This window comes from Antechinus flavipes, chromosome 4 (assembly GCF_016432865.1).
Source record: "Antechinus flavipes isolate AdamAnt ecotype Samford, QLD, Australia chromosome 4, AdamAnt_v2, whole genome shotgun sequence".
Lineage (NCBI taxonomy): Eukaryota > Metazoa > Chordata > Mammalia > Dasyuromorphia > Dasyuridae > Antechinus > Antechinus flavipes.
This window is the reverse complement of record NC_067401.1, coordinates 15,010,695-15,034,643: the sequence shown is the minus strand read 5'-3', so window position 1 is coordinate 15,034,643 and position 23,949 is coordinate 15,010,695. Positions and strand designations below refer to the sequence as shown.

The 23,949-nt window shown below is 37.9% G+C and overlaps 1 protein-coding gene across 1 annotated transcript in view; it reads left to right on the top strand.

The window, feature by feature from the left end:
• Window positions 1–23,404, top strand: part of MYL10 (myosin light chain 10) — an 87,888-nt gene extending 64,484 nt beyond the window's left edge. The window contains exon 7 of the mRNA XM_051991858.1: window positions 22,812–23,404. Coding sequence (XP_051847818.1) covers window positions 22,812–22,841 — 30 coding nt within the window. The 3' untranslated portion in view covers window positions 22,842–23,404. The remainder of the gene's footprint in view (window positions 1–22,811) is intronic.
• The last annotated feature ends 545 nt before the right edge of the window (window positions 23,405–23,949 follow it).

Genomic DNA, 23,949 nt, shown 5'->3' with positions numbered 1-23,949 from the left:
GAGAAATGAAATGACTTGTCCAAGCTCACATAGTTGGGAAGTAGCAGAGCTGGGGCTCAGATCTTGTTGGCTAATTCTAGAAACAGTTTTTTTTTTCTGCTGCATTACACTACTTTGGGTGTCTGTGGCATACCACATACAATATTGGTGTTAGTCTTTAGCAAGGAGGGTCATGCTCACTGAAGATCCTCCAATCAAGATTGGAGGGCCACTCATCAGGTGTATAATAGAGTCTCATTCAAGTGCAATTTGGACAAGGTAGCCTTGGAGTTGACTCTGAGAGTCTTAGATGGCATAGCCCCTGGAGGGCAAGAACAACTCTATCTAGCCTTTTTCTTGACTTTGTTTTGGAGGGTAGATTCCCAAATACTTTCTATTATCTACAGTTATTTTAAATGGAATTTCTCTTTGATTCTCTTGCTGCTGGACTTTTTTTTAGTAATATATAAAAATTCTGATAATTTATGTGGATTTATTTTGTATCCTGCAACTTTGTTAAACTTGTGAATTATTTCTAGTAGTTTTTTAGTTGATTCTCTGGGCTTCTCTAAGTATACCATCATATCATCTGCAAAGAATGATCATTTTGTTTTCTCCTTATTTATTCTAATTCCTTTTATCTTTTTTCTTCTTTTATTGCAAAAGTTAACATTTTTAATACAATATTGAATAGTAATGATGATAGTGAACAACCTTGTTTCACCCCTGATCTTATTGGGGATGGTTCTAGTTTATCCCCATTATATCTGATGATTATCCCTTTTCTCTAGGAGTGGAATTTTTGTTTCTTCTTGCTTAATATAAACCAATCAATCAGATATCCACTCAACCTAAGAGGGCTCTTTGTGAGCATGTCAGCCTGGGCCACCCTCCTTGCTCTACATACTTTGCCTTCCCAACCTGGCTTCTCTCCAGGGGAAAAAATTATCTTTCTGATGAGTCCCAGAACTCCATTCAGTTCCATAGCACCCTTGTTCTTGAGGCACTTCTTCCCTTCTCTCATTGGGACATAACTGGATATCATGTCATGAATATCCTTCCCATCAATCCAGTGCCATCTTTTTAATAGACAGATGTGATCAATGTGAGGCATTCCCCTCTTCACTCAAAACTTTCAGTAACTAGGTAATGCAGTGGATAAAATATTGGGTTTTAATCCTATCTCAGAAACTTGCTAGTGAGGAGGAAAACAACCTTATTGTCAGAATATGCTGTTTAACTGAATTATTGTTCTCTATTGTATAACAGACTAAATACACAAAATTTAATCACTTTTATTCTGTGTAGGCTGCATATACATGCCTTCTTGCACAAAGAACACAATCTTCAGCCACATACTAGCTCTGTTCTCTGACCAAACTTGAAACATACACACACACACACACACACACACACACACACACACACACACACAAATCAGTCTATATTCTAGGAAACTGAGACTGCTGCCAAAACTCAGGTTTCCTTCATGTACTAAAAACTTTAACTTCTATTTATTTGATGTTCAGTCCTGTGGACCCACTACTATGTGAAATACTCTCAGGAGCCCAAATCCCTCCTAGTTGAAGAATTCCTTGATGTTAACTGTGTGGCTCCAGGCAAGTCAGTTCACTTCTTTGCTTGAATTTCCTTATCTGTAAAATGATGAAAATAGTAGTACCTACCTCATAGGTTGTTGAAAGGATCCGATGAGCAACAAGCAAAGAAAGTGCTTTGAAAAATTCTAAAGCAGTATATAAAGGCCTATTATTGTTGTTTGTTGTTGTTCTTATTGCTCTTCAGGTAGAACATAAACTCTATAGAACATTCACTATCTAGCTCCAACTTGACTACTACTTGACTTCTACCTTTTTAATTTCAGCCAGAATGGATTCTTAGTCAGTTGTTGATCTTGTCTTGCCCTGTGTGACTTCCCTGCATTTATTCATTCCTCCCCCAAGCCCGGAATGGATTTGTTCCATACCTCTGCCTATTAACATTCACTCATCTAGCTCATATTGCCTTGTGTATGAAGTCTCCATTTCCCGAGTCTTCCTTGAATCTCTAATTTTTCACAATTCCTGTAGTGAGAGGTTGCTTTGATTCTCTCTTTGATTCACAGTTTCCTGGGAGCTTTCTGCCTCTCTCCTCACCCAATTCCTTCCCATTTTGGAGAAATCTGAAAAATAGGCTAGAGTCATTTATATAACCCAGCTCAGCTATTAAAGGGGAGAGGAGATGAGAGAAGAAAAGAAATGGAAAGAAGGAAGGAACACCTCAACCAGGAGCTAAGGTAAATCCCTAACAACTCAAGGTGACCTGGTCTGAGCAGCCATCAGATCAGTCGAAGAAAGAACCATTTCTATAGTCACATGAGAGCCTTTGGATGAAGGATGGGTCTATGGGACCTGACTATAAAACATCAGACGTTTAATATTGGACTGAAGCACTTAATGTATCCACATTGGAAGGAATTGGAAATAAGATCTGGGAAAGCTGAATCTCCCATAATTGTTTCATGGTCCACCTGCTTGAGAGGAGGTTCAGGAAGAAGGGAGAGAGTTAGCACCATCTGCTGGATGAGAAATGAATACTAGAGACATGAGTTGAAGGCAGCAATAATGGTGGAAGAGTGGAGGACCACAGCAATTGAGCTGCAGATCATCAATAGAACAGCTGCTGAGAGAACAGAGTCCCACCTTAGATCACTGGCATGTGGATTTAACTTTGGCCTCCCATTTTTCATGGTTCTATCAGGGTAGTACTATAAATCACAGGGATTATTCAGGTCCCTAGGAAGAAGGGTATAGCATTAGAGGGTATTATTTTTTATTCCATCTACATAGGTTTGGATAAGAGTTCTTTTTGTGTTCTTTGCTTTGTAGATAAAACTATTCTTCTTTTTGAAGCCTTGTAAGACTTGATGCTTTTAAGGGGTGTTAGTGGCTATGCTCAGGGAGTACCATATATATTCAGAGAAATGAGAGCTAGATCTTCAGTCCTTGATGTTAAAAGAGAAATGCTGACAATGTAAATATGATTATTTTTTGTGTCTGTCTTATCTGCCTGCTGTATTTTAAACTCCTTGAATAGGGATAGAGTATCATTTATTGGTTTTGCTCTGTACATTAGATGCCAAATAAATGAATGCTTAATTCAAGTTGAATTTTCTGTAATCTGAGTGATCTGATTATCCAGATGTAAATTAAAAGTCCTCCCCTTGAACCCCAATTCTCTGGACTTATCTACATAGTTCACCATATTTTTAGCTTCTAAACCCTTTTGCTTTTCTAAATTTTAGTTCTCCAATTCCATTTGTCTATATGATACCTGGATATTCTTTAGCACTTCAAACTCAATATGAGCAGAACTCATTATCTTTCAAACTCAACATGTGCAGAACTCATAATCTTTCCCCTTCTTCCTAATTTCTCCATTTAGATCCAGGACAGTGGCATCTTTCTCTGAACCATGATTTCTAGTCTTGGAGTCATCCACAATTCTTCATCATCATTCATCCTCCATATACAATCAGTTGACAAGTCTTGTTGATTCCACCATTTTGACATCTCTTGTTATTTATTATAATAAACTTTTATTCATTTATTTTATTATTTATTTATTATAATACAACTACTGTAAACTGTATCTTCTTTCCTGGATTATTGCAATAGTTTCTTAATTGGTCCCCCTGCTTTCAACCTCTTCTTTTTCTAATTCACTCTTCATGCAGTGAGAGATATGGAGATCTCAAAGTCAAAAAATTTAGTTTTGAAAATTCAGAAGTTGAGATTTCAGAAGTATAGATTTGAGCATGTTGCTCCTTTGTGAAAGAAGCTTCAGGGATTCTTTATTGCTGCCTTTTATATTTTGTTTCTGACCTTTGTTTCTATGATGATTATATGGTTTTCCCTCTCTTATGCTATATTCCAAGTAAATTGGGCTATCTGCTGTTTCCCATACTTAACATTTCATCTCTCATCTCCATGCTTTTGTAAAAGTGGCTCCATGCCTGGGAAGCTCTTCCTTCTACTTTTTGGGATAGGCTAGATAAAGAAGCATTGGTTGATTCAGCAATCAGGATAGCACAACCTAGGGCATACTCTTATTAGATTCAGTGAACCAGAGGGTATAGAGGAAGGATGGGGAGCAAGCAAATGACTGGGCTGAACTAGGAATTTGGATTTTATTCTCAAGGCAATAGGGAGCCACTGGAAGTTTTTTGAGGAAGGCAATGACACCATCAGGCTTATGCCTTAGGAAGACTTGGTATGATGGAAAAACTAATTGACTTTGAAATCAGATGACCTGGGTTAAAAATCTCATATTTCCTATAGGATCTGGGACAATCACGTGATTTTTTTTTAAATTAATTTCCTGGCATGAGGGAATTGGATTAAAAAGCCTATAAGACCCCTTCTAATTCCAAATTGATGATCCTACCTAGTTCTTCTTTTCTGTGAGTCTATTAATCATGATATGAGAGTCTAATATTTTCAATGAAAAATGAAATAAATTCTAATAAGGAGACAGCATTAAGGAATTTGAGAGGACAAAGGTCATTTTTACTTGGAAAGTGGGAATCACCCATCTCCTCCCATGGTCAGATAGAAAGACCTTAATACAACAGAAAAAAAAATAAATGTTCATTGCTGGTAGGAAGATGGAGAGTAAGGAATAAAGTGCTAACTAGGACCCCAGATACTGTCCAACAAGAACTGGGGATGAGAAACTGACTCATGCTAGACTGAGGAAACTGTGGGGCAATATCAAGGCATATTCTGATAGGGAGAGAAAGCAGGTTGTAAAATGGGGAATGAGAATGAAAGTAGTCTCCTAAAAATGTAGATTAGAGTATGTGAAAGGGACAGAAGGCTAGATAGATAGAAGATAGATAAAGTAAGATACAGATATGCACATAGAGACTGCTTGATGGATGGATAGATAGATATAGGTATGTAGGTAGAGGTAATAAGTAGATAAAATAGAAATTAATTGATAGATGGAGAGATAGCTATAGATATGATTTCCTGTAAATTAATATGTAGGTTCTTTTTTTCATCATGGCTTTCAGAAAGTTCAATAATCCTTAGATTGTTTTTCCTAGATCTATTTTCCAGGTCATTTGTTTTTCCTAGGAGATGTTTCATATTTTCTGTTATTTTTCTTATTTTTTTTGTTTTTGTTTGACTGATTCTTGAAATCTTATTGAGCCATTCACTTCCATTTGTTCAATTCTAATTTTTAGTGCATCATTTTCTTGTTACCTTTTTTAGCTCTTTTTGTAACTAGCCAATTGAATTATTTTGTTCATTGCATTCTTTTTCCCATTTCACAAATTTTGTTTTTCAGTGAATTGTCTTTTTAATATCTCTTTTGTAGAACATTATATGCTTTTCCCATTCCTTCTTGCAATGATCTCATTTCATTTCCCCATTTTTCTTCTAATTCTCTTTTAAGATCCTTTATGCAATCTTTGAAGAAAGCTTTGTGAAACGGGGACCAGCTCATGTCTCCCTTTGGGGCTTCATCTGGAGTAAAAAAAAAAAAAAAGCTATCTATGGTGAGAGTTCTTTTTGATTTTTTCATTCATTTTTTAAGGCTTAAAGTCTGTTCAATGCAAAGGAGCAACAGCTGCTTTAATTTGCCCGGGAAAAGTTCTACTGATTGATTTCCAGTGATGGGTAATAGTGGCTAGTTCTGACTTTCTTCTGGGGCTCAGTAGTTTTCAATTTGCTTTTAGTAGCAAATCTACCAAACCACCTGCTTGCAACCAGAACAGAGTAGCCTAAGAGACTTACAGAAGATTCCTAAGTACGTGGAAGCTGCAGTGCTTTGACTCACTGCCCCAGCTTCTTGCCCCAGGCTCCCCGTGCTGTCGTTTGGGCTCAGTAGACTGCCCACCTCCCTGACTGAAACAGACCTGTTCTGAAGTTCTTCCAAGGTATCTTCTTTTGGGAATTGTTGTACTCCAAATATCTGTGGGTTCTTTGGCTCCAAAACCAGTTCAGAGGCTTAATCTGTTGTTGGTTTGAGAGGTCAGAGGAGGTCACAGAGAGTCCTGTCTACTTTCCGTCATCTTGGCTTTGCCTCTCTATAACTATAGATATGGATATGTAGGTAGAGATAGGTAGAGAGATAGAGATGTAAATAGAGATTAACTGATGGATGGGGAGAAAACTTATATTATTATAGATTAGATATAAATATATAGATTGAGGTAAATAGAAATATGTAAGTAGAGACTGATTGATAGATACATATAAATAAAAATGTGTATGTTGATAGATATAGATTGTTTGAGTGATTGATTGATAATAGGTAAAGAACCAGATTATAGGATGTCTCATGTCAGCTAGGGACTGGGGAACCATGGAGGATTTTTGAGGCAGCTGGGACTTAGTAGAGAAATTAATGGACTTGGCCAAAGTCAGGAAGATCAGAGCTAGAATCTGGCCTCAGATACCAGTTAGCTTTGTGATCTTCTCTAAGTCATTGAACACCTCCAAGCCTTAATATCCTTATCTATAAAATGGAAGTAATAATAACATCTCCCTCACATGGATACAGTGAGGATGAAAATAAAATGAGATCATATATGTAAAGTATATTGTAAATCTTTATAATCCTCTATAAGGAGAGTCATCATCAGAGGTGTTCTGGAAAGATGACTACTTGGGCAGCAAATGAGAGATGAACTAGAGATGGAACCCGATGGAAGAAGAATGACTGATTAGCTGGCATGTGAGAAAAGATAAGTGTCTGACCTGGAAAAGCAGCAGGAGTGGAGAGATGCAAGAGAGATTGGGGAGGCAGAATTGACAAGACCTGGAAAATGACTGAATCTATCTTCTTCCAGGTTTTTCCCTGTCTATTGTTCTCTTTCTTTTTCTCATGTCTCCCTTCCAAGGACTCCTTTCCACCTCATCAATCATTATGAGAACTCATTTTTCCTCATCCTTAAAAATTTGCCCTTGATTCTAATGGGTATTCGCAAGCTATGACTCTGCTTGGAACAACAGAAAAGACCCTGGATCTCTGGAGTTAGAAGACCTGGATTCAGATCCTATCTCTGATAGTAACTCCGTATAATGTTTAGTAAGTCACTTAAAGTACCTAGGTCACAATTTCCTCCTTGGTGGTAAGTTTCAGAGGTCAGATTTAAACCCAGGTCATAAGAGCTGAAAGGGATTGTAAACACTGATTCCTGTTACAGAAGTTGTAACTGAGGTACAGGAGGCTCAAGTGACTTAGCTATGGTCACACAGCTAGTAAGTGTCTATGGCAAGATGTGAACCCAGGTCCTCAACACCTGGGCCAATGTTATTTCCTGTGTGTATGTCATTTCTATGAGTTAATCTTTCAAGACTTCATTATCTCCCTAATTAACTGTTAAAATGAACTCTAGAGTTTACACAGCTGAGAATCAAAGCCTTAGGCAAATGATGATGATGATGATGACGACGACGACAATGGTGGTGTGATGATTATGACAGTCATGATGATGATTATAAAAATGATGATGGTAATAATTGTGATAGTGACAATGATGGTGATGATGAGGATGACCATGATGAAGATGATGATGAGGATGACAGTAATGATGATGATTATAAAAATGATGATGGTAATAATTGTGATAGTGACGATGGGTGGTGATGATGGTGAGGAGGATGATCATGATTAAGCTATGAGAAGATTGTAAAGATGATGATGATGATGATAAGGATGAGGATGGTGACAGTAATGATGATGACAATGACAATAATGGTGATGATGATGACAACCATGAAGATTGTAAAGATGATGATGATAATTGTGATAGTGATGATGATGATGATTACAGTGATGATGATAGTAATGATGATGATGATAATGATGGTGATGACAAAGAGAAGAAAGATGATAATGATGATAGTGATGATGATGGTGGTGATGATGATGATAATACAAGTAACTCAGATTTCTATAATGCTTTAAGGCTGATGAACACCTTCCTCATAACAATTTTATCCTTCCCTGGTCCCGGCCCCAGCCCCAGTTGCCTGTATCTCACATTACAGTTTTCATGTTAAGAATAAGCAGAAGAAGGAAATATTCGTAATATAAAGAATTTAAGAAAGGATAAAACATTTCATAAGAATCCCACCTGATCATACAACCTCTGGCTAAAAAGCCTGAGATATCCAGTGTCCAGATTAAATAAATGAATTGGAGAGTAAGTACTCGGAGGAGATTTCCATCCATTACAGTCCCAAGAATCCTGTGTCACCCCCACATCATTGATCCGAGAGGATTCCTGTAGTAAGGAGGTCAGGAAAGGCCAGTTATAGAGAAGGAGATACTGTGCTGGCAGTCAAAAAATAAGACTTTTGATAAAACTAAAAGGACCGAATTGGCAATTAGAAAGCCACAATCCTCAGGGAAATTCCATGGACTGGTTTGGGAGAAGTAGGATGAAGTACATTAAACTCACCCCCTCCTCCAATTTCTTTAAACAGTTTAAAAAAACAGATTGAATTTTGATTAGAAAATCCAAGAAAAAAATCATAGTGAGTAGTTTTTCAAGACCAAGTTGGCAGAGGGGAACAAATGGAGAAGTCAGTAGACATAGGGAGTGTGCTAGGGAAAGAAAAGATCCCAGATAGAGCATAGGGGGACCTAGATTTGTGTAGGGTGCAGGAACTGGTGACAAAAAGCAGCCCTCTTTCTCCCTACCCATTTCAGGGTCACAGATCCAAGTCTACTCCTGGCCCATGACATTTTCTCAGAAATGCTATCTTCTAATTCACAATTCACAAGTGTGATTGCCTAGTGAAGAACAAATTTATTGAGGAAGAACAAATATAAAAGCTAGCAGCAGCTGTGTGACTCATACTACAGAAGTGGGTAGAGGTCTCAAATCCAGCTTTTAGTTCAGCCAGAAGCCTGTACAGGAATAAATAGGGCAGAAATCCCAGACAAAATGAAAGATTATAGTTGTGTTATTTTAAATCAGCAGAACTTTGCATTTGACTAAGTAGTTAAGTCTAATAGCAGTCGATTGAAACTCCAAATGAGGCAAACTTTGTCATGTTCCTTAGACCCAGACCTAGGTCAGATATTTTCAAAGATCAGACAAAAGAAGTGGGGAACTAGGAGGAGACATCAATAAGATGGTCCTAGATCAGATCATTTGAGAGCACTGAAAGCTTGCAGGTCCCCTGCCTGAGTTGTCCCAGACATCATGGAATAACACAATTTTCATTACCTCAAGAAAATAGAAGCAGGATCAGCCCAGACATTCTCGCCATAAGTGTCTGTAGACTATCATTAACTTAAAGTCTCAAATCAGAAAGTAAACTGTAAAAAAGAGCAGACCAAAGAAAAACCCCACCATAGAAAATTATCATGATGATAGAAAAGTTCAAGGCAGAAACCTAAAAGAAGAGAACAATTTCAAAGGAGCTTCAAATAAAGCTTCAAAGAAAAACACAGCTTACGTAAAATTTTATTAGAATCTCAGGAAGAGATGAAACGAGTATTATAAAAGCATTTATAAATAAAGTAAGAATGGTAGAGAAAAATTTGGAAAAGAAGTGAAAACCATGAAAAAGAATTGGAAAGAAAATTAATAACTTGGCAGAAGAAACATAGAAACAACAATCTCCCTGAAAATTAGAATAGACTAAACAGAAAGCTAGGAAAAAGCAAGGTATTAGCAAAAAAAGCTGAACTGGGAAACAAATCAAGGAGACATCATTTAGAACCATTAAATGATATGAAAGTCGTGATAAGTAAAAAGGACCTGGATATCATATCTTAAGAAATAAAAGAAATCTTCCCAGAGACATTAGAATTAAAGGGCAAAATGAAAAGAAAAAGAATCTACTGATCATATCTGAAAGAAACCACAAAATGAAATCTTTGTAGGATATCATTACCAAATTCAGAGTTAAATTGGAAACTTAAAATTGCAGGTCAGAAGAAGATATTTAATACAGTCATAAAGAATTCAAGTACTTAAGTTTCAGTCAGGATCACACAAGATTTAGAAGCCACCACAATGAAGAAGTGAAGAGTTTGTGATGTAAAATTCCACAAAGATATAGGCTTAAGGCAAGAATAACGTACTCAACATAACTGGGTATGATCAAAAAGCAAAAAAAAAAAAAAAAAGGGGCTTTTAATGAAATAGAAGATTTCCAAACATTTTTAATGAAAATACCAGGAATGTATGGAAGCTTCAAATAAAAAGCACAGGAATCAAGAGAAACAGAAAATAGAAAAGAGCTCAAGGCCCAACTTTAGAGAATGCTGTGAAGACTAGTATTGTAGTAAACAGATTGTAGTAAGCAAAAATGGAAGATCAATTTATACACTGTAAACTATTTTAGAAACAAACAACGTTGAAAGCCTAAGTCACAATGATTGGCTGAGTGACCAATACAGTTTTAGAAAACTTGTTATAAAATATGATACCTAACTACCAATAGAGAAGTGAAAGACTAAGAATACAGCATGGAGAATTTTATTTATTATTATTTTTTGGAGCTGGCCAATGAAAGAATTTATTTTGCTTGATTATACATGTTTATAAGAAAAAGTTTTGTTCTTTTTTTTCTGTGAGGAAAGGTGGAAGGGAGTGGTGGCAGATTTTTTCTGATTAAACAAAAAGAAGAAATTTCATGGATTGAGTTTCCAGTTAGAAAGCAGCATTTCTTGGGGAAATTTTATGGATTTGACTCAGTCTTTTAGGAAAGACTTTAGGTATTTCTTTTGTTTCACCAAGCACTGTTCACTTCTCTTTTTTCATTGTCTATGCTTTAGTCAATTCCATTAGTTGCCTAGTTTGAGTGTTCACCTGTGAACCCAACTTAATCTGGAAAAAGCAAAATTCCAGTGTTTGAAGATGATAGGAAGCTAAGAATATAATATAAAAGCTTCCCCTGGAGTTAACAACTAAAATTTATCCTGTCTCTACTTCTGCTTTATTAACATCCCCTATTAACTTAAACTTTGAAAGAAAATATGAGATCAAAAGCCAAATAAAAGGATAGGGCTAAATGAAGTTTTAGTTAGGAAAGTTGTTGAGTTAGGAAGGAAAAAAAATGTGGGGAGATCACATTGCATTTGTAGTTTTGTAGACTAATGGTTTCTAATGTTAAACAAAATGTAAGAGGAATTCATTTTGTTCTGCTTGGCCAAAGAAGCCAGAGCTTAGATCAGTGGGCAAGAGTTATGGGGAAGCAGACATGGCACAAAAGAAGGAAGTGTTTCCTAATAAATGGAGGTGGGGTGGATTGCTTGGAAGATACTACATTTCTAGCAATGAAATGTTTCAGGTAGAAGCATTTTTGAGATGTTGCAAAGTGGACCATTATGTCAGACAAAATTAGGTTTCAAAAATCTCTAATCATAAGATTCTATGGAATAGGTATTCAATCTTGCTTTGATAATACTGCAATGTATCCCTGGGAAGAGTAGGTGCAAGATTTAGGACTGTCTTAGAATCTAGTCTCAGATCCCAATTAACTGTATAATTTGGGACTGGTTACTTACTTAAATTCTCTAAATCTCAGAATCCTCACATATACAATGGGAGTAGAAATAACACCTTGAATTGGAAGACATTATAGAGGTTGCTTGGTATAAGCTCTTGTCCAGTATGAAATCCCCTCACCAATATTGTTGATGGGTAGTTGTCTAATCTCTATTAGGCATTCCCAATAATAGGAAATTCACAACTTAGAAGACAGCCTCTTTAGCCTTTATTGGATGGTTAACATTGTTAGAAAGTTCTTTATATAGGGTTTCTCAAAATGTTCTTTATATAGAGTTTTTTAGTTTAATTATTATTGAGCCAAAATCTACCTTCTTCTAATACCCTTTCCAGTTCTGCCCTACAGAGCAATAAAAGCCAAGTGGAATCCAGTATCCAGGTAAGACCCTTCCACCCATTTGGAGACAGTCAATATGCCCTCACTTACCTTCCTGCCCCCATGTCTTTAAGCTTCCTCATTTAAACAAGGGTTCTTTTTGGGACATGTTTTCCAGACCCAGTGTCATCTTGGCCACTTTCTTCTGGACATATTCCAGATAGTCAGTGCCATGTCCTAAATGAGGAGTACCCAGAGGAGTGCAGATATGGACTGTGCAGGGACTATTACCTCCCTTTTCAGAGCTCCATTCTTCTCTTGATTCAGTTTAAGGTCCCATTAATTTTGTTGGCAGCTATTTGATCAATCAATCAATCAACAAGTGCTTATTAAGTTGCTTTTATGTGCCAGGCACTGTGCTAGTCTCGGGGCATAACAAAGACAAGAATGAAACAGTCTGTGCCCTCAAGGAACTTAATTGGCTCATACTGAGCTTGTGGTCATCTAATAATCATATGTTTTTTTCGCATGAGCTCCTGTCAAGGCAATCTCTACCATCCTGCATAAATGCAATTTTAAAAGATCTACTTGCAAGACTTTGCATTTATCCTAAATGAATTTCATTCTAATCTGTTGAGTGTTTTGAATTTTAATTAAATCATCTAGTCAATTAGCCATCACCCTCAACTTTTCATTATTTGTAAATTATGCGTTCATTCAAGTAATAATAATAAAAATAAGAGATTGAACAGGGCAGGACCTAAAAGAACCCTCTTCTCTCCTCTTTGTCCTACTTCTGAGAGGGACTTTTTTTTTTAGGAGAAACTACATTCATCATTATTCTTGGGTATGATTTGTTAACCACTTATAAACCCATTTTCCGGTGCTTTCATCTGCTTCTGATTTCTGTCTTTGTTATAAAGACCTCTTGTGAGACTATCACGTTCTTTGCTGAAAGACAGTCTATAATTTACCACTGGGCTACCCACCTCATAACTATTAAAAAAAAGGAAATTGAAATTGGCCTAATATAATCAATATAATAATCAAATTAATCTGAATGCACTAACCTGGATTCCTGGTTACTGTTTCTTTTTGAATTATCATAAACCATTTATTTAATGTCATGGATCTGGATTCAAAATACCCAGGTGCAAATTCTGAGGATGTGAGAGCCTTATCCTATGTGACTACAGGCAAGCCTGTTACCTTCTCTGGGATTCAGCTTCCTCATCTCAAAGTAAGGGATTAGACCAGAAGACCTAAAAGGTCCCTTCCAGCTCTATTAATCTTTTTTTAGGGATTGCTGCTCGTTTTTTGATGTTGAATTTCTTCTCTCTCTCTCTCTTCTCTCTCTCTCTCTCTCTCTCTCTCTCATTATCTTTCCTCCTTTCTTCTCTGTCTCTTCCCCTTTCTTTCTCTATCTCTCAGTCTCTATCTCTGTCTCTCTCTTTCCCCCACACAAACATACATCCATTTCCAATTTTCTAATACCTTTTTTCATCTTCATGATTCCTCAAAGATCACCAAAAATGGTCTACAATCATATATGCCAGGTTTTGTTTGGTTGTTTCAGAATATATATTATATTTTTTAATTTAAGAATTCTTGTTTAAATGAATATTTAAACCCTTCTATGCATTTGGAGACATTTATGTCCTCATTTACCTTCCTGCCTCCAGGTCTTTAAGCATCCTCATTTAAACAAGAATTCAAAATAGAATATATATAAAGAATATAATTGGGCAGCTGTGTGGCATAGTAAATAGAGTTTGAGGCTTGAAGACAAAAAGTCTCATCTTCTTGATTTCAAATTTGGCCTCAGACAGGTACTAGCTGTATGACTCCGGACAAGTCACTTTTGCCTCAGTTTCCTCATCTGTAAAATGATCTAATAAAGAAAATAGAAAACCACTGCAGTGTCTTTGCCAAGAAAACCTTACATGGGGTCATGAAAAGTTGGATGTGACTGAAATGACTGAACAAGTAGACCTGTTTTAAGTTGGAAGTTCCTCTTTTGATCAAAAGTGAGGGCCAAAGCCAAAACCGAGGTCTTTCTTTTCTTTCTTCTCTATCCCCTGTGGCAGTTATTCCTTAGGGATGAGCTACAAAGCCACATAATCCATTTTCCAGAATTCAATCCATTCACAACTCATTAAATGATATATAGATGATACCTGGGATGAGGTCAAATTTCCTTGTTCTAACTGGCTATCCAAACCCTGCTTGTGTAATTCAAAGGCCCTTCGTCTAAGATCTGTTTCTGACTGATTGGGAAATGTTCTCACCCAGTTAAGGTATCAAAGCTAAGATGTCAGGGGATGGTTTTGATCTTACTCTTACACTGTCTTTCCACATTTCTCTGAATTCTTCATAGTCACCATTTCTTATGATTTCTTTATAATACCCCATTACACTTCCATATCACAATTTCTTCAGCTTAAAGAAGCTGGAGGAGAAGCTTCCTCCTTCTATGGGCACAATTTGGTTTCTAATTTTTAACTATTACAAGAATTCTGCTACAAATATTTTTGAACAAATGGGACTTTCCATTGACCACCTTTGAGATCAAAGGATCATTATTGGGGCAAAAGGTGGGAACAGTGGAGTGATTTTTCTCACTCAATTTCAAATTGCCTTCTATAAAAGCTGGACCAGTTCACAGCTCTACTAGCAATGTATTAGTATGCTGGTCTTCCCATAAACCCTTCTCCATTGACTAATTTAATCATTTATCATCTTTGTCACTTTGATGAGTGGGAGGTGAAATCTCAGAGTTGTTTTATTTTGCATTTCTTTTATTATTAGTGATTTAGCTCAGTCATAGATGGTTGTTGATAGTTTACAATTCTTCTTTTGAGAACTGTTCATATTCTTTTATCATTTATCACTTGGAGAATGTCTCAGCAGCATTGCATATTAAAGAGATCTATGTCGTGGGCAATGGTTCTAAAGTGGATGAGATATGCCCTTAAAAGGAAATCCATGAGCTAGAGTGGGGAGCCAAGGTAGACAGTACAAGGGAAAAAGAGAAGAGATCTCATTATACTCCATCCCTTCCTTAATGTCTGAACAGAAATAGGATATAGATAAGATTGACAAGGTGGAAAGCAAGCGTTCTCAGATTATCCTAGGGGACATCATTGCAAATCTTCAATGTTCTTTTGGGTTTCAAAATTAAAGATAGTGTTTGAAAACCAATTCCGTTTGGGTTAGGGTGGAAATTATAGCAATCATGGAATACTAGAATGTCAGAGCAAGGGGTATCCTTAAATATCTAACCTGCCCTCCTCAGTCTACAAGGGGTCCAGAAAGAAGGGCCTTTGAGGTCCAAAAAAGGTCATGGAATATCAGTCACTGAGTTGGTCAACAAACATTCATTATATCCCAGATTGTATTGGGGGATAAAACAAACAAACATGACGACAACCAAAGCAAATACATATTCCTCATGAAGCTTACAGTGTGATAGAGGAAACAATAGGCTAACAACTATATTCATATAAGATGTAATGATGGTTGATGGAAGGGAAGCCATGGGGTGATGGGGAATTGGGGAATGAGAAAGGCCTCTTATAGAAGCATAATTTTAGTTGATTCTTGGAGGAAGGTCATGAAATTTATGGGGAGGAGAAAGCGAACTCAGGGAAAATCATAAAATCATGAGATAGAGTCTTGTGTGAGAAGAATAGCAAAATGGCTAAATTGGAATAAGTGGAAGGGAATAACGTACAAGAAATTTGTGAAGAGGCCAGGCTATGAAGACTTTAAAATGCTAAACAGAGAATTTTATATGCGATCCTGGAAGTAACAGCCAGCCGCTAGGATTTACCAAGTGCATATAGGGGCATGATATGGTCAGACTTGCCCTTTAGGAAAACCACTTTGGTGGCACTGGAGGGATGGATAGGAGTGGAGAGAGACTTGGAGGCAGGAAGATCCACCGGCAGCTAATGCAATAGTCTGGGTGTGAGATGATAAGGTGTTGATCCAGGGTAGCAGCTGTTTGAGTGTTGAGAAGGGAGATAGAAAGATGGAAACAAGACCGAATCAGTTTGGAGGATTGTTTGTCTTTCAGGGACTTGGGATTTCTGAATTTCTACATTTTGGAAATTCTCTTGGTGGGACCCTTTTTTCCCTCATTTCCTCCTAGTCCTTTATGTGGTCAGGAATCCCATATCTTCATCTATAAAATGGCAATTAATTATACCCACCATGCCTATTTCACAGGATTATTATGAAGATCCATGGCTAGAGTTTTGGACTTACAGGCAAAAAGACCTGAGTTAGGAAAAAAAGATCTGAGTTTGAATCCTGTCTCAGAAACTAGTTTTGTGACTACAATCTCCGTCTGCCTCAGTTTCCCCATTTATAAAATAGTGAATGGGAGCCAACTGGACAAGCTCTGTGGTTCTGTCTGGGTTCAGTGTTTTATGATATAATCCATATGATCCAACGGTATCTCCGTGAAGTCTTTTACCCTGTGTCCATCCCAAGTTTTCTAAAGGGAATAAAGTGGACTGAGAAGGCAGGAAGGCATTTAGTTCGGACTGGGACTATGATCATCAAATGATCTGGTGGCCCATCCCAGGGCTGACATAGTAGCCTAGTCTGCAGGCTGGCTGCCACGTGGCAGTGTGGGCTTTGTAGCCATCCCGTTGTGGGTTTTGGACCTTCTTCAGGCCCATAGCCATCTCAGCTAAGGAAGGGAACCCAGAGCTCAACAGCTCCCACTCCCAGCCCCAACTCCGGAGCCCCTGGGCAAGTCAACAAGGGCATGTAAAGACAGACCACCCACTGCTCCTCACCTCTGACTCTATTACCCGCCAAAGGAGAAAGGAGTTCAGTCCATTTTTGAGCCCCTCAGGGCTTAGTTCACACATACATACATACACACACACACACACACACACATATCTACCCCCCTCCAAAAATGATTCCATAGTGAAATACCAGGTGTAACACGTAGCTCATTATGTCACTGGTATATAGTAAGGATTTTAAATGTTTCTTTCTGAGAATCCCCAAAGGAAAAAAAATCAAAGGCAGAGGATTGAAAAACAAGTATGAGGAGATATAAAACAAGATTTATATCTAAATAATTTCCTGTAATTGCTGGTAGGAGACATTAATTTTCCTTTTGATGCTCTATACCGTGCCCAGGGCTCCAAGCTCCATGCCAGGATGGCAGCAAATCAAGCAGGATTATCTCATCGGCTGGAAGGGGTAGCAGCCACCAGGCGGGTTCAGCCAAGTCAAAGAGGTGTCCTGCTACAAGGGAGGGAAAGGGCATTGCAAAAAGACTTTTGTGAGTTCCCCATTTCAAGACAATCTGGGAAAAACTGAAGAGGGAAGCCAGAGAGACATTTCTCCTGGAACTATTTAGGACTGGAGTATGTAATTAGATGGTCCATAATTGTATATCTGCTTGAAGACTAAGATGAGCAAAAGCAGTTAATGGCTGCAACAGGGAAGAACAATTAGGAAATTCATGAATCAGGGTTCTGTTTATACTCTTGCTGGGTAGGATGATAATTATATTATTTGTTTAAGAGAAATCATCTATCTCGAATATAACAGGGTAACGTGTTGGCTGAGGTTGAACCCCTGCTATAAAATGAAAACAAGCAATGAATCCTACCTAAACTTTATGTAGCCCATAACTCTGGGTACCCCAAAGAGTGTGCTATAATGGAAAGAACTCTGGAACTAGAGTCAGATCCCATTTCCTATGTTTACTACCCATCTGACTTATGGCAAATAATTAAATATTTTTGGGTTTCAGTTGGCTGTTCTGCAAAATTAAAGAATTGTTAGATGATTTCAGAAGTCCCTTTTTGCTTTAGAGTTATGAGTCTATCATTTACTATCAGCCCACATATGGAGATATTCCAGGAAAATCTAAAGAGATATTCCAGGAAAATCTACTATACTTCATTTTCTCTAAAAGTCAGTGAAAATGTTCCCAGATCCTTCACAATTACTCAAGGTAACAATTGCATACACGTTACAGGACAGTAATTATTTTACTCCATAAAAAATACGTTTCCTTATTTGCAGGGTCATAGACAGTTCTTCTGAGGGTTATATTACCACAATAGAGTTTAGATGTCTCTCAAAAGTAGGCTTTAGGGGCTGCTGAGATATGATCCCTTTCCTACAGGACCTGCATTATCTAAATAACTGATTGGCTTTTTTCTTCAAGTAGAATTCTGTACAGAAGCTAGATGTAGATGGTCCTTATTTCTTCAAGGATCACACTGCATCAGGAAATTCCTTTTTTTTTTTTCTCCTCAAGAAGGTCCAAGCTCTTGATGCTCTTGAATTTGAGAGCTTCCATACTTGTGCTGTATGAGCATACCCTTGATTTTACCTTTCTTGTGCTCCTAGAAGAAATCTGTTGGTGTTCCACTACTACTTTCTCTTCAGCCAAAGAAGTTTTTAACTCAAGCCTAGAAAAAACTTAGACCACCTAAGCAAGCACTTACAGCTTGCCACGAGCTTCTACCACAAAGAGTCAATAATAGCTTCCAGTGGGAATAAAACAACTATACATGGGTATGGGTTTTGCTCTCCCAACTACCAAGTCAGGGCCAAGTCACTGCACTCTTTCCTATCTTCTGAAAGTGAAAAGAAAATTCAAGAATGAACAATAAAGAGAAAAGATGAACTGATCTTGGATCACTTTTATATCTGTGCAATAGATTTGTGCATTTATTCCAATGGGATTTGTGCAATTCTGCTAATGAGAGTCCATTCCTCGAAGTTTCAATAACCCAATCACTTTGAGCTTCCTGTGTGTGCGTGGCAATATGAAGAAACATACCTTAGATGGCTCTAAATAAAAGATGACACCATATAATCCCATCACAGTGATCATCAAATTGATAAGTGACTCTCCAATCATTCCCTCCCCATTATATTTGTTTCATCCCAAGCCTAAAATAACTCTGAACATACACTAAGTGTTGAATGAATGTCTGCTGATTTGAATTAAAATTCAGATTTCCATTTATTCTTGACCTGTAAAGTCATCAGTGACAGCAAATCATCCCTTGCAAGAATAGGTCATGACAGACTAACCTGATTTCATTTTATTTGACAGGATTACTATACTGTTCAAGGAATATGAACAAAATACACCTGAATTTCAGCACAGCATTTGAGATAGTCTATCACATTAATAGTCTCTCATTTAACCTTGTGGACAAGATGGAGTAAAGAGGGCTAGATGAGAGAACAATTAGATGAAAATGGAAGAGAGGCTCATTGAAGGAATTGGGGGATGATTAGGCTGGAGAAAGTAGGGCTCAGGGAGAGATGTAACTGCTTTCACTTTAAATATCTGAAGGACTTCTATGTGGGAGAGGAATGAGACTTGGTTTGTTTGGTCCCAAAGGGCAGAATCAGGAGTAGGGGGTAGAAATTAGAAAGGGGTAAGCTTAGACTTGGTATAAAATAAACAAACAAACTTCCTACTAATTAGAATTGTTTCAAAGTAGAATGGGCTGCCTCATAAGGCAGTGGATTTTCCCTCATCGGAGGTCTTCAGGCAGGTGTGTTTTTTGGGGGAGAGGGATTCCTTTTAGGTCTGGTTTGGCTGTAACGCTGCCAAAGTTGTTTCTAATTCTGAGTTGCTTTTAATAAGTCAATGTCTTCTTGAATTGGCCAAGAAGTCTGCTATTTAACATTTTAATCAAAAAATTGGATGTAGACATAAGTGGTATTTATCATATTTAGAGATAATACGATGATGGTAGGAATTACTAACATGTTGGATGTGAGTCAAGGTCCCAAAAAAAGATCTTGAAAATTTACAACAAGGATCTGAATCTAATAACATAGAATATAACATCAATAAGTATATATCCCTCCTTTTGGATCAGTTCCTCCCAGGCTTAGAGAAGCCTGCCCAAAGCCTTAGGATCAGCAACATTATACAGATGACTCAGCCTGCTTCCCAATGTCCCCTGTATCTAGCATCCAGACAGGAAACCCTCAAGGAACTCAAGATGGTAAGTGCCCTCTGGTCTTGCCATCCTGGATTCTTCAGCATTCATAACTGTCAAAGATCCAGAAAAATCTTCAACACCAAAGGCCTTAAATCTGACAAATGGTTCAACATTAGAAACAGAGTTTTAGCCATAGAAATGACACTTAAAAAGCTGCTTTCCATCTGCCTTGCCACAATAGTCTGAAGATCATAGATGGAGCTTATTCATTTATAAATTTTCTCCCCTGCCTTAAGAATGGGACCTCCTTGAGAATAACAACTATCTCCACTTTTTAATTTGTATGATCGCCATTTTGTATGTAGTAAGCACTTAATGAATACTCTTTAATTCATTAATATTTAGTCTGAAATGAGTGATGAATCTTTTAGTCTTTGTATGGTTGAGATGTGAAAAAAGGATTAGTCTTGTTTTTTGTGCCCCAAAGGGAAGAATAGGATGTAATGGTTGGAAAGTGCAGAGAGGTTACATTTTAGCTTGATGCCTAAGGAAAAACTTCTTACCAATTAGTGTGGCATCTAAAAGTGGAATGGGTAGCCTCCGGGGATAGTAAGTTCTCCTTCGGTGTAAGTCTCTGAGCCAAGCTGGATAATCACTCACCATATATTAAAGAGGAATGGGCAGCTTGGTATTGCCATAGGGCATAGAGAACTTTACCTGGAAACAGGAAAACTTATCATCCTGAGTTCAAATCTGGCCCCAGGAACTCTATTAACTATGTTATACTGGGCAAGTCACTTCACCCTATTTGCCTCAGTTTTCTCATCTGTAAAATGAGCTGGAGGACATACAAACCATCAGTATTTTTACCAAGAAAATCCCAAATAGAGTTTTGAAGAATCAGACTTGGTGAAATGACTGAACAACAACAAATACAAATAAGAAAACACGCGTTCAGTTTTAAGGGAAGAGAGTCTTTCCAATGGTTGTGGAAGGGATGGTAATCTGGGTCATACATATTGAAAAAGTATCCACTTGTCTGTGGGAAAGGGGGGAGGATTCTCTTGTTTCTTTCCATCAGCTGGTGGGTTTTCCCAGGCCCTCTGAAATCACACCATGAATAAAGTTTTTAACCCAAAGTGCTTTTTCAAATTTAATCACATCACATATGAGGAATAGAACACACGTGTTTCTGATTAATTGACATGGCAATCATGAAAATAGAGGATTTTAAAAAAATAGCTATTTGATGTTCAAGGCTCTTTTTGGGTCTTTAATAATAAGCCTTGAAAAATCTTCCTTTATTGTTCAAAAGAGGAAGCTGTGTTTTGCCAAGAAGAAAGGGACTCTTTTGCCAAGATTTCCAAATGTGGACTGGGGCAGTTGAATGGACTTCCTACAAGAGAGCAGGGGGAGCTGTCACCTTCACCCCCTTGGCCACAGAAATGAATTCACAGACAAGAGCACCACCCTCCATCCACACTTCTGCCAAACGGGATTTTTACCCTATGATGTTTTCTGATCCAAGTCTCCATCCTCCCAGGAGGCGTCAAGACAGAAGTGAACAGGAAGTCACATTGCATTTCCTCTCAAGGAAGCAGAGTCTTCTGAGATCAAATGGGAAAGGGAATGGCATTCAGGGATTATTATCCAGAGTTTTAGATATAGGACAAACGGCTAACTCTTCTCAGGTTCTGAACCTGTTTGGGGAGTTACCACAGTGTGGTTAATAGATTAGGTCCAAATTCTGTTTCCATTGTGACTTCCTTTTGTGACCTTGGACAAGTCACTTATGTTCTGTATCTCTAAGATGGAAATTCTTCTTCCTTCATATGACTTCTGTGAAGATCAAATAAGTTTGTGAATTTGAAAGTATTTTGGAAATTATAAAATAAGGTACAAAAATAATAAGCATTTATTGAGTGTCCATTATGTGCCTGGCACAGTGATAAGTCCCGGAAGATAAAAACAAGTCATAGAGATTTTAAAAGTAAAAAAATTAGCCTTTAGAATTGGGACTGTTATTTTCCAACAAGGTTCTTTCTAAAATTAGAGATTTAAAGCTGAAAAGTACTACTGAGGTCACCCACTTGGCTACATGGTACAGTAGGAGAAGACTTGGGTCCAAAGTCAGGAAGACCTGAAATATTTCTAATTGCTGTCTGCCTCAGTTTCCTTACATGTAAAATAGTCATAGTAGACCCTACTTCCCAGAGTTGCTAATGTTTGTAGAAAGCTTAGCTCAATCTCAATCCCATTATAAACGATTATTTCCTACCCCCAGGTTAACCCCACGATTTTACAGATGGGGAAACTGATGTTCAGGAAGATTAAATGTTCCCTAAATTCTAGGAGTCTGTACTCCATGATTGCTCTTACAAGCCCAGTTCTCCTTCTATGGGAATGGGCAGGAGCCCTGTTTGGAAGATCCTTAAAGCCACTTCTCCAAGAGATGACTTCATTGGCTCCCCTTTCCTCAGACCAGTGAGTTCTATAACTCGGGCACTAAAATATGAAAATCTAACAAGTAATAAAAAAGGAAAGGAGAAAAACCCCAAACCTCCAAAATTAAAGCTGCACGTTATGTTTATTTTTACGCTTTATGGGCTGATTTTGAAGACTGAGATGGAAATGGATGTGTTTCTTCCTTGGATAATAGATGGATTCCATGTTTAGGGGTTGGGACTGCTGTGGCCAGGGTTCCTCACTTCTGAAAGGGAAGTGAATGCAGGATCCCAGGTCCATTAACTCTTGACTCCAAGGGGAATGGCTTTTGACACCATTGGCTTGAATCTTCCCTCCAGCTTTACCTACTCTCAGAAGGATCCAGGCCCATGGGTGAGGGACCCAAATGGCCTCATCAAGATTTCCAGAATGGGGCCCTAAATAAGCCTCAGCCTGGGTTACTGACAACATCTGGTCACATAGCTGGGAGGGCCTCTCTAGCACGAGGGGCTCTGGAGCCCTTAGTGGAGAGAAGGGAGTGGTTAATTTGATTTAATTGTCTTCTCTCCATTGGCAGGAGACAAATCTTCAGTCTCACATGTGCTGACTTTTGAAAAGGAACAAATCCAACAAGAGATGCCTTCAGAACTGGCCAGCCTGAACCCCTGAATGTCCGTCCTGATCCCCTCCTTTGGCCTCCAGCCCCCTCATATCATAATGCAACTGGATGGAGAAAAGACTTCTTTTTTTTTCTCTTTCAGAATCTTCCTCCAGGAAGCAAAAGTGCCAAATGAGCACCTACTCTGTACTTCACCAATACTTTGCCTGTAAACTATGGTCTTACACAATCACTTGTGGCTTTCACAAATCATGTGACTTATCTATGGTCCCGCAGCCATTGTATGTCAAAGTGGGGACTTAAAGCCAAGGTCTTTCTCTGTCCAATATATCACATTTCTTCTAAAAAATATGAAAATAAAATGAAGACTATGATACAAACTAGATTTCAAGGCACTCAATTAAATGAAAGTTCATCACATGTTATCCCTTTCCCCTTCTTTCTTCTTCCTTTATCTCTTCCTCACCCACAGCTCCCTGGAAGGGGAAGACAAATCAGGGGAATTTAATGGATTAAAACCAAAATATGTCAATAAAATTATTATTTTTTAACATTCTGTTATTACCTGTGTGATTGTGGGCAAACTGCCAAACCTCTATTTCTATAAGATGAAGGATGGATCGGGTTTGATGATTTTCTAGTCCTATATATATGGCCTTATGAAAAAAAAATATCTAGTAGCAAACAGATCTGCATAATAACGAAACAATTTCACTGGTTATTTCAGCAAGATCAGTAGCAGAGCTGACATTTGGACCCACGTCTTATTCTAAACCCAACAAAATGGTCATAGTCCACTGAATTTCCTTAAGCATCAGTTTTTTTCATTGTGGATAAAAAGATTATTACTGCTTTTGCCTCACTGCCTTGTTTTTAGGAAACCATTTTGTAAACTTTAAATCACTGTAAACATGTGAACCTATCACTCTCATACAATCTTAGTACTAGAGATGGGGGTGGGGGGACCTTCTATTCAGCCTTCTGAAGACCTCTGCAGTTCTGGGTCTTATTCTTTCCTATGATCCCATGATCTGATGATCTTTACCCTAAGTGCATTTCCATATGGAAGATCAGGAGCCTGGTAGCCATCCCTTCC